This window comes from Babylonia areolata, chromosome 30, assembly GCF_041734735.1.
Source record: "Babylonia areolata isolate BAREFJ2019XMU chromosome 30, ASM4173473v1, whole genome shotgun sequence".
Classification (NCBI taxonomy): domain Eukaryota; kingdom Metazoa; phylum Mollusca; class Gastropoda; order Neogastropoda; family Buccinidae; genus Babylonia; species Babylonia areolata.
In genome coordinates, this window is record NC_134905.1 from 24233875 (window position 1) to 24246374 (window position 12500).

At 42.5% G+C, this 12500-nt stretch overlaps 1 protein-coding gene across 1 annotated transcript in view; it reads left to right on the plus strand.

Moving 5' to 3' along the window:
- Positions 1-10617: 10617 nt before the first annotated feature.
- The window catches only part of LOC143275643 (uncharacterized), a 4557-nt gene continuing 2674 nt past the window's right edge, over positions 10618-12500 (plus strand). Inside the window, exons 1-2 of the mRNA XM_076579895.1 lie at positions 10618-10768; positions 12377-12484. Coding sequence (XP_076436010.1) covers positions 10705-10768; positions 12377-12484 — 172 coding nt within the window. The 5' untranslated portion in view covers positions 10618-10704. The remainder of the gene's footprint in view (positions 10769-12376; positions 12485-12500) is intronic.

The window sequence follows — 12500 nt, forward strand, 5'->3', positions numbered from 1 at the left end:
TTTCACACAGAGAAATCTGTTGTGACAAAAATACAACGCAATACAATACAATACAATACAATACAATACAATACAATACAGAAACAACACTGCAAAAGGATCCGCCATGTTTACCTCTGCTTCGTGGCCAGTCACCCTTGACAGGTAGTGTGGACGAATTTGCCTTTAGGTTTGAAGACTGGTGTTCCTCAATACCGGATACTGCTTACCCTCGGGCAGTTTGTCTTGCCTCAGGTAGATTTGCCCGCAGGTATACCTTTACCCGCGGACACGATGGTCAGCAAATGACCAGTCCACCTCCAGCACTCACAGTACTGAAACGGTGTCCCTCTACAGTAACTTGAGCAGTGCAGAGTTCACGTGGGACAGCAGCGAAACCACTGACATCAGTGCATTGTGCTTATCCTGCTGGTCCCACCGAAACACTGTCTGTCAGAATTCCACTGGCCATTTCAATCCGATACTGTTCTTCGCCTTGCCTCAGGTAGATTTACCTGCAGGTACACCTTTAGCTGCAGGCACGATGGTCTCTCAAATTCTGTAATTTATAACTTAATTACAGAATGTCTGAAGAAAGGTTTGAATTTGAAAAATATTTAACAATACTCCCAGAACATTTATCAAGGTATGTATTAAAATATAGAACACTGAACCATCGATTGTGTATAAAGACAGGACGCATTCATCGTATTAAAAGAAATGAAAGATTGTGCACTAAATGTAACTTGAATGATCTTGGTGATGAGTACCATGATACATTTCGATGTTCATTCTACAATCATTACAGAAAACATTTGGTAAAGCCATATTACAACAGAAACTCGAATGCTTTGAAGTTCTGAAAATTATCATGCAACATTTTTGAAATATTACTATTCTACTTGCCAAGATTTCGAAACATTACTTTTCTACTTGGCTAGATTTCTATACACTCTGTGTTACTTATTGTTACTGCAATATGTGTTATTTGAAATTAGATACTTTTATGTTGAGGTAACACTCTAAACACAGCACTATTTCATGTACTAAATTGCAAGTCCATCCTGTACAACCTTGCCACACGCATTGTCACTGTATATGTATGTCTTTATCTACAACATCGCTGACAAAAGAGATGGGTGTATGTCCCAGTGTTGATGTAAAGTTTTCGTTACTCTTTGTTCATTTTTTAATGCATTAAGCTCTTTGTTCATTGGTACTGGTCAAGGTTTTTTTTCATTAAAATTTCCAAGACTTTTCCAGACCATGAAAGGGCAAAGCCTTCCAGCCCTGGAAATGGTTCTCTCATTTTCCCCAAGACTTTTCCAGCCTTTGCTGCCTCCCCCATTAGGGTGACATGGATTCTTAGCTGAAGCATGGCTGATTCAGAAGAAAATACGGCAAGCAAATATGATTTATGTTCATGTCAGTTTATTGTATTTGTTCACCTCTTAAATCAGTCTCTTATTCGCATGTTATGGGCACCATTTGAATGCATTGATAGATAGTTATAATAGATAGGGAGGTAGGTAGGTAGACAGATAGATAGATAGATACGTAGGTAGGTAGGTAAATGGGCAGTTTAACTGGTTGGTAGGTAGGTAGATAGATAGAAAGATACATGGATGGATGGGTGGATCGATTTGTTCTTCCCCTTCCTTATGGAAAACGAATACATCAGGACCTGGACTTATATCTGATTGTGTGTGTGGAGGGGGGGAGGGTGAGTGTGTGGGTGTGGGTGTGAGAGAGAGAGAGAGAGAGAGAGGATTGGAGGGGTATATGAATCATCATCATCATGGAAAAGATGGAAAGGCGCTTTATAAATTAAATCATCATTATTATTATTATTATTAACATTATTGTTGTTGTTCTTGTTGTTGTTGTCTTCTTCTCATCATCATCATCATCATCATTATTATCATTATTCTTACCTTGAGTCCTGGCCGATCCGTCGTTGGAGACTGTGCTGCCCAAGTACTGAAATGCATCAATATTCTTAGCTGTGTGCCACCGATGATGATGCACTGATGCTTATGTGGGTGGCGCACTGAAAACAACAACAACAACAATCAATAACCATGGCAACAAGAGTGTTGTCATCGGGCAAAATTGTGGAGGAGAAATCCACTCTGACAGGAAGATAAATCTAATGCATGCGCTGAAGATCCCTTCTTCATCTTCTTCGTTCGTGGGCTGCAACTCCCACATGTACACGAGTCGGCTTTTACGTGTATGACCGTTTTTACCCCGCCCTGTAGGCAGCCATACTCCGTTTTCGGGGGTGTGCATCAGTGCTGGGTATGTTCTTGTTTCCATAACCCACCGAACGCTGACATGGATTACAGGATCTTTAACGTGCGTGTTCGATCTTCTGTTTGCGTGTACACACGAAGGGGGTTCAAACACAAGCAGGTCTGCACCTTTGTTGACCTGGGAGATCGGAATTATCTCCACACTTTACCCACCAGGCGCCGTTATCGAGATTCGAACCTAGGGCCCTCAGATTGAAAGTCCACTGCTTCAATCACTCGGCTATTGAAGGTCTGACTGGCGCGCTTGGTCATGCTGCTGTCAGGCATCTGCTTAACTCTCTCCATACGAACGGCGAAAGAGACGACGTTAACAGCGTTTCACGCCAATTACCATCATCAAAATATTGCAAGCGGAAGACTCTTATACTGAAGAGGTGAATGTTGACAAAGAAGACCACCATTCTGACGACGGAAGCTAAAGGTTGGGTCATTCAGACACCCACTGGACATCCGAGGGGTCTGTGTGGAGGAGAAGAGAGGACTGGCCGTACTGAGTGAGTTAAAAGAATTATTTTCAGAGGTTTTAGTTAAATTTCCGCTTTAGATTTAAAAACAAAACGAAAGAGGAAAAACAAAACCAGACACCATCATAAAAAACATAATTATGTTCTGACAAAGACATATTATCTATTCTCACATATAGAATTTTGCGACGATCTGCTTCCTCAGATGAATAATTTGACGAGATATTTTGGCGTTAAAAAAAAGTTATGATTGGCACCCACATTTAAACTGGAAGAATCTCTATCAAATATTTGTATTAACTTCAGGCCAGAGGCAAGCTCAGAATGAGAGATCAAGAGAGGAGTGTTCAAGTTCTTCAAAATACGGAAGCCGCATAATTGTGGACAACGAGATCAAACAACGACTTTTTAAAAAACTTTTTCCCACCACGAAACACACCTGGAGATATTTGAATTCCAACAGCAAGTTAATACAATTCATTACTGGCATTTGGAAACCACATTCAAACGTTCTCATCGAGTGAAACTGGGTCAAGCAAGGAAACAACCAAGGATATGAGCATGGTTTGTTAAGAGCTCGGTGACCTACTTTAAAAACTGACCTCGCTCACTTCCGGTGCAGTAATAAAGTGGATCCCTTGCCTCGACGAACCACAAATGGATAAGGAAAAAAAAACGAAAACGGAGTATAGTTGCCAACATAGCAGTTGCAGCCCACAAACGAAGAAGATAAGGAAAAAGAAAAAGCAAACAGAATGCCTCTTACATAATGACATGTAGGTTTCACCACCGTGATGGCCCTCACTGTAAGGGGGACTTGATGAATAAACCATCTGAGTTTTTCTCTTATATCTGTTGTAGTCTTCTTCAGGTCATGCACATGTGCCCAGAAGTGAAATAAGTAATTTTAGCAGTTAACCAGAGCATTGAACGTTCGGCCTAAGTTTTCTCTCTCACCTTAACCTTGCTGTTGATGAGAAGAGACTACACTAGAGAACGCAGTATGTAACGCAGAAGTTTAATAAGAATATATCTACTTATCAGGAATATACATATTTGTGTTTGATGAGAATATACCTATATTCACGCACAGTACAGACAGACACATTGACAGATTCGTTACAATCGAGTGGTGCTATCAAATACAGTGGCAGTATCATGTAGTGCTATTGCCATGTATAGCTAACACAGGCAGTGACAATGGTAGGTAGCGCTATTGGCGCGGAGCGCAAATGAAGGCAGTGATAATGTTACTAGATAGTGATAATGGTGCATGGCGCTATTGGCATGAAGCGCTCATTGAAGGCAGCGTTGTGATAGACAGTGATAATGGTACGTGGCGCTATTGGCACGGAACGCTAATTGAAGGCAGTGATAACGGTACGTGGCACTATTGGCACGGAGTTCTAATCGAAGGCAGTGATAGTGGTATGTGGCGCTGCAGTGATAATGGTATATGGCGCTATTGGCACGGAGCGCTAATTGACAACAGTGATAGTGGTATGTGGCGCTGTTGGCATGGAGCGCTCATTGAAGGCAGTGATAATGGTATATGGCGCTATTGGCACGGAGCGCTAATTGAAGGCAGTGATAATGGTATATGGCGCTATTGGCATGGAGCACTAATTGAAGGCAGTGATAATGGTACTAGATAGTGATAATCGTACGTGGCGCTATTGGCACGGAGCACTAATTGAAGGCAGTGATAATGGGGTGGCGCTATTGGCACGGAGCGCTAATTGAAGGCAGTGATAATGGTACATGGCGCTATTGGCACAGAGCGCTAATTGAAGGCAGTGATAATGGTACTAGATAGTGATAATGGTACGTGGCGCTATTGGCACGGAGCACTAATTGAAGGCAGTGATAATGGTATATGGCGCTATTGGCACGAGGCGCTAATGAAGGCAGTGATAATGGTACTAGATAGTGTTAATGGTACGTTGTATGGGAGAGACTGTCACCCCTGTACTGGTCTGTCCAGCCTACACCAGACTATCAGTCACCACCATCCACAGCGCAACTCTATAATTTCCCAGGGCTGATGGATGCCCGTCCATTGGTGGCTCACTACTTTCAAATGCCAGCCAAATATGGTTTCTTCATTCGATGGAGTCTCCCGTCGGACCGATGGATGAGTAGGTAGGCAGGCTTATCTGTCAGTGTGTGTCCTCATATGGGAGAAGAGGCCGATTCTGGATGTGCAGCACTTCCCACAGGTGTGGCACTGGCATTCTGTGAGCTAGCTGGTTGGTACATGGACTCTGTCTTACTGAGGCTGATGGTGAGTCATTACAAGCAGCAGATCCTCTCCGAATCAGAATAAAATCGAGGCATGGACAATGCTCACTGTGCCAGACCTTACTGGTTCCGATATGCAAAGTTTCACAGTGGATCTGTTCAGACTGGTTAAACAGGCTGGCGGACAGACAGGCTCGTCCTTTACAACTGCTGCGGACAGATCATCTTGGAGGTCTCTCACCTCCGAAGCAACAGCTGCCTTTGAAGAGGACAGACGACTGCGTCTCGCCGCTGCGAGGGACAGATGACACGGCCTCATCCTCCTCAGTCCAGAATTCAAACCATCGTTGCGACACCTGTGGGCGCCTGTGTGCTTCCAGCTCGTTGAGTTCACAGACATTGTCAGCGTCGGATCCCAACGGACTGCCAAGAATATTGATAATAAGAAGAAGGGTGTCTATAAAACACTAAACGCAGGTTCACGTTGTTTTTGTCACTGGTGGTGGTGGTGGTGGTGTTTTAGTGGTTGTTTTTTCATGAGCAGGTAAAGACTGATTTCTTTTGGATTTGATGTATTTGCGTTCACCTTATACATAATTATGTTTATTTTCCATCAATCTGAGCAGAAATCCTCGCGGGACAAAGGAACGTGATCAATATCATCAACACCACAAGCACTCAATTCAATATAAACGATATGTGTCCGGGACTGCAATATCTGAACACACAAAACAGCACAAACATCACAGTCGTCAATGTCAACGTGTCAGACTGCAAAATGTACAGGTTGCCAGAGATCACATATCATCAGGGAGCTGTGTACGGGATGTGTAGAGATTCCACCACTTTTTGTGCGTTGCACGTGCAAGTACCTCGAGGAATGTACGCACGTGCTCGCTTACGAAGACTGGCATACTGGTGTGAGTCCAGGCAGTGGAGTGTGGACATGGGGGTGGCGGTGTATCGTTTTGCCGGAATGAGAAGATGGAGTTTTATTGACACATACAGTGCGTTTTGTGACCGCCATGGTCCTGCAGAATATTACACTGACGTGTACAGTCATAGAATGCGCATAATAAGTCGGAACAACTCTCGTGTTAAGATTGATATAACTGGAATTGAACGGCTCAGTTTAGTCCGGAAGCACACGTCAGAATATTCAGGCTTCATGATAGTGCCCCATATTAAAGGTTTTCGCAATCTTCATTGCAAAGAAGTACTGCAAGTATCATCAGCATTTGTCATCATGATCAGTTTTCGACAATCATATAAGTTTGGTGACTGCAGTATATCCAAGCAGATAGACATAATCTACAGAAATCCTGACACTAATCACCACCATGCTGAAAATCTGTGTATGGTGAATTCCGAGCCAGCTTCCGTTTTCCTTGTCTCGTATCTTCAAATCAACTTCAAATACAACGTAGTTATTCATGTCTTTTTAAAACTACAATTTTTCTTTCTTTCCAAGAATGACCATCCACACAAGCTCCCCAGTGGTCTGTTCAACTGTTCTGTGAATCACTACTCGAAATTTCAGCACACTCTTGACTGTAATTTGAAGACAGAGTGTGAGGATGGTCGTGATGAGACGGAACACTGTCCCTTCAGCAGCCCTGGATGCCAAGGTCTGGTGGCTTCACGAAACAAATGTTTCAAATTAATAACTTCAGTCAGGCAAAGGCAATTTTCATACATATTTTTAGAGAATGACTGTGGGAAGATAGGGGGACATGTTGCCTCACTGAAATCAAGACAGGAGCAGGAAGACTCTCTTCAGCTTCTTAAGGATTACGCAAACATTAATTTGGTTATTGGTTACAAAGGAGGGTGGTACTCAGTGCCGTTTTTATACAGCAAGTTTCTGAAATGGTCTGACAAAGAACTAATTTATAACGTGGACCACTTCGAAGTGCTTTTTTATTACCGTGCTATAAAAACTGGTCGTGTTTTGTACTTTCAGTCAATGAGACTGTCTTATTGTCCGTTTTCAGTAGAAGACTACGATGGAGCTCTCTGTGAAATAAAGTCACGGTATATCACATGGTTTCCTCCACAAATTCAACCATCCCCTTTCAGTTCTCCCCAGCATGTACTGACAGGCACACAGCAAGTTCTGTTTGTTTGCCCAAGTCACCATGTGACACAAACGTATCTGTTGTGTGATCCTGACAGTTACTGCTGGAAAAACACGTATTCACAGTCCTGCAAGATGCAGAATGTGAGCGATGACCAGAACAAGATGGTTCCTGCTGGAACGATTGCTTACACACATGTCATGTTTGAATGTGATGATGACAGCACAACTCTTCATTATACTTTTGTGTGTAACTTCAGACAGGACTGTCCAGATAACAGTGATGAGTCATTCTGTCACCATCCAGAATGTGACGGTTTACAGTGCGCTAACGGTCAGTGTGTATTGCATAGTCAGTATTGTAACGATTTTTCAGACTGTATGGATGATTCTGATGAGATCAAATGTTTTGACTTCTATTCGTATCATGCAACAGTCAACGGGAAAGACCGAAAACAGCTGTTCTACATCAGTCTGGATGGTACTGGTTACTTTACTCAGCAGCTGATGACAGCTGATGACTCATGTCCAGACACTCACTATCGCTGCACATCAGAATGGCTGTACTGTTTGCCTGTGTACACCCGATGCAATGGGTTTTCTGACTGTGTTTATGGAGAAGATGAGCAACACTGTGAGACAGTGACGTGTGGGGGCTTTTACCGATGTCGAAGTTCCAGAGTGTGTGTTCACGGCGATCATCTGTGTGATGGCTGGGGTCAGTGCCCACAGCGGGATGACGAGATGATGTGTGACATGACCTGTCCTGAGGGTTGCCAGTGTCAAGGTCACTCTTTCTTATGCAGTCGTCCCTTCCCTACTGAGGGTTTTCCTCAGCTTCGTCATGTAGACGCCACGGGATCAGGAATGTCACCCACTGACTTCGGGAAAAATACATACATCATTCACCTGACCCTATCATATTGTTCCTTGAGTAATGTGTCATGTATGAGTCTTGTCAATTTGCACTTTATTGAACTTGGCAGTAACCAGCTGGAAACTCTAAATATGTCTGCTTTTCTGAAGTTACCACAACTCAGAACTATAAAGCTGTCAAATAACCCTCTGAAGGAGATGACGACTGAACATCAAAAGCAGATTCACTATGCCCTGGTGCTGGTAGACGTGTCGAAAACACTTCTCAAAACATCAAACACTGTCGTGTCAACGTACTTACCACGCGTGAAGCATTTCAATTTGTCCTTTTCTGCTGTCAGTACTGTTGGAGCTACAGGCTTCAAAACTATGCCACACCTTGCTGAATTGGATCTTTGGGGGAATCCAGTCAGTCACTTTCCTCTGGATCTGATGGCAGGGTTAAATGCATTAACATCGATATCAACATCAAACTACAGACTGTGTTGTAACAATTTACTTCCAAAACAGTCCAAGATGCTGAAATGCCAGGGACCTGACGTTGTTCTTCCATCATGTGGAAAACTCCTGCCATCAAAACTGGAAATTATTTTCTTTTCCTTGATTGCTGTAATCGCCATTTTTGGAAGCCTGGCTTGTAAAGTGATTCCACCAGCAGATATAAATGTGTTTGGAAGCAACTGTATAACAATCTTTGCCAACATACTGTTTGCTAACGTGTGTATGGGGATCCATATCACTATTACATTGACAGCAAACGAAATATTTCATGGAAATTATCTCCACTTTGAACAGTCATGGACAAAGAGTGTGACTTGTAAAGTGAATGGCTTTCTGTGTTTTCTGTCCAGTGAAGTGTCAGTGTTGATCATCTGGCTGATCACTTTGGATCATGACACACTCTTTTTCTTTCCTGATGGTTCGTGGAGGTTTAATAAACGTTCAATACGTGTAGCCTGTGTTGGGGTTTGGGTTGTTGGTATCCTGGTGTCGTTGATACCATTCCTTCCTGGACTGTCACACTGGGGCCTTGATGGTCAGTCTGGTCTCTGCCGCCTGGCTTTGTTTCAAAACTATAATTCTGAAAGAAACGTCAGGTGGTTTACTGTTATTGTAGTGATCAACTTTGTTCTGTGTTTAATGATTGTGCCTGGACAAACTGTTATATACAAGCGAACACCCAAATACCGAATAGTGCTTGATACTACAAAGAGATTGGTTTATTCCGAAGTTCACCTGGTGGGGAAACTGTCTGTCACGTACGCTGTTTGCTGGTTGTCATTCAGTCTGGCTTTGCTGATGGCTTTGTGCGGTGTTTCTGTTTCAGACAAGATCCATGGTGGCCTGGTTGTGTACATGTTACCGCTCAACTCTGCACTCAGCCCTCTTCTCTACACGTGGACTGCCGTGACACAGAAACAACAGCAAGCAAAAGAAGATGAGATACTGAAACTGTTCAAATTACGACATACAGCAACAGGAGGCAAGAAAATACAGCAGCACAATAACTAATTTGTTAAATAAACAACTATAAAAAAATAATATATAAAAAACAACTAACCAACCAGTTAATTTGAACTAAGTAAACACTCCATCAATCGCAGAAAAGCACAGGAACACTACAGAAACATTGCCGGGAACAGTGTGTGTGTGTGTGTGTGTGTGTGTGTGTGTGTGTGTGTGTGCATTTGTGGGTGCTTGCGTGCGTGCTTCCGAGCGTGTGTGTGTGTGTGTGCGCGCGCGCGCGCGCTCGCGTATGCGTGCACGCATGCATGTGTCCGTGTATTTGTGTGTTCTCAAATGGTGTCTCTGCATTAAGAAAAAAAAGAAGTAATATACGACGCATGATAAGATTATTCTGCTCAAAGATTCCAAAGGCCGTATGTTCGTGCCTTATCGGCAGATCCGGACATTTTTATTTTTATTTTTTCTGTTGAACCTTCATGGCGAGGTTTTATGATGTTAGCGTCAAAATATATGCCTATGAACAGCAACGTTCAACAGTGCTATAGGCCTTTTCAAAATCATGTCCATTGTGAAGTTGCTGAATGAGTGAACGGGTGTGGGTGTGTGTGTGTGTGTGTGTGTGTGTGTGTGTGTGTGTACGCATATTCTCATGCACAAACACAAATACACACGCACGCACGTTCGCACACACACATGTACACACACACGCGCATACACGCAAACACGCTCTCACGTGCACATATACACACATACTCGCGCACGCACGCTTGCACGCACATACACAAACATGTACACACACACACACACACACACACACACACGGTAGTCAGGTAATAATCTTTTTTTTTAAACCTGTCAGTGAGAGACAGACAGAGACAGACTGACAGATAAAGATACAAATTGACCAAAAGATAGAGACAGACGCACAGACACACAGACAGGCAAACTGCTCCTACTAGTTAATTAATGAACAAAAGCTGGTGCGTGGTTTTTTGTTTGTTTGTTTTTGGGTTTTTTTTTCCCTCTCTTGGACAATGGTCCAAGAAAACATAAACAAAAGCGAACAATTTAGCTGCAAAAAAAAAAAAAAAAAAAAAAGAGAGAAGAAAAAATAAAAAGAAAGAAAAAAAAGAAACTGAATAAGAAAAAGAAAGAAAGAGAGAACAGTGGATGACCCTTTAACATTACAGGTGGGTCGTCGATTATCTTCATTTCCTCCTGTCTTATCTTTCAGTTTGCCAAGATTAATTGTGACTTGCAAGAGAGGCCATCTCGGGTTGGAAAGATGGCTGCACGATCTGTGATCAGCTTTTGTCTTTGCTGTGTTTTTGTCGTCTGCATCGTAAACTGTGAGTTCAAATATTATGTTTGTGTTTACAATTTTATCGTAGAGCGAATGTGGGACTGGATGTTGGAGTGGTTTTAGTTGGTCATTTAGTTGGTTGATTGTCAGTCTGTCTGTCTGTCCGTTTGTGTTCCTTTTCTGAATGTCTGTCAATCTATTGCTCAGTCTGTGTGCTTATTTGTATGTCCTTCAATTCATCTGCCTGTATGTTTGTCTATCTGACAGTTTGTCTGTCTGTCAGTCAGTCACCGTGTTTCTCTCAGTCTCTGCCATCATCATCGGGTGCAATAGCCGAGTGGTCAAAACATTGGACTTTCAATCTGAGGGTACCCGGTTCGAATCTCGTGAACGGCACCTTACCGCTATAGTCATATTGGAAACTGGTCAATGTCAACATGCAGTCCTACAAAAATAAGTCCCAAACATATTCAGGCATCTGCTCAACATAATAAGAAGAAGCAACAAAACTCTAAAATATATCTTTAGAATATATTTATAGACAAAGACACCCTTACTTTACTTAAGAACACTTAATGTTGTCCTTTTTTTTAGTAAGACAAAAAGTTACACGACTTCTCTTGGCCAGATGAAATTCGGGAAAGGAGAGAAAAATTAGAAAGTAAGTCCAAATCATGGACTGGCAAGAAAGTGCGTTTAATAACTACCTTTTGCGTTTTCCACCCTTTTTCTTCTACAAGTGACACATTTCTAAGTCTAAGACAACTGAACATTTAAACTTTATAATAATAAGAATTATTTCAAATATCGATAACAAAAGTTAAACAAATAAACTTCAAAAATTAAACAGATAAACTTTTAATCTCCCACCAACCACAATGGAAGGGAGATAATTCTAAACCATCGACTGCTGTCCCTTGGTGAAATCAATGAGATCAGTGTAGCATGAGATTGAAGTGCAGTCACTGAGTACTGTTCTTACCCATGAACGGTGTCACTGACTGTAGTGAACAAAACTAATGACGGGCGCAACAGCCGAGTGGTGAAAACGTTCGATTTTCAATCTGAGGGTCCCGGGTTCGAATCTCTTAACGGCGCTGGCTGGGTAAAGCCGGGTCACCAGTGGAGAATTCGTCCGATCTCCCAGGTCAACATATTATGTGCAGACCTGTTAGTGCCTGAACCCCCTTCATGTGTATACCTAAGCAGAAGATCAAACACGCACGTTATAGATCCTATAATCCATGTCAGCGTTCAGTGGGTTATGGAAACAAGAACATACACAACACTGATGCACACCCCCGAAAACAGAGTATGGCTGCCTACATGACGGGGTAAAAACGGTCATACACGTAACAGCCCACTCGTGTACATACAAGTGAACGTGGGAGCTGCTGCCCACAAACGAATAAGAAGAAGGTAATATAACTATTCCAAATATTGATTTTTTCATACTTTTTTTTTTCTTTTCTTTTTTTCTTTCTTTTGGTTTGTTTGATTTCATTTCATTTCGTTTAGTTCCGATGAAAATTCGCGTATTAAAAAGGAACAACAACTGTGATATTATTACGCCCCTCTCTTAGCAGAGATTGTTTCCGTGATTGTCTTACAGACAATATAATCATACATGGGAGCACAACTCTGCCTGTTTCAGGCTGTGAGGACAAGAACGCCATGTGCCAGGAGTGGGCGGCCCGAGGGGAGTGCACCAACAACCCTGCCTACATGCTGCCCAACTGTCAGATCAGCTGTCAACAGTGTGGTCAGTGTGCTAGTGC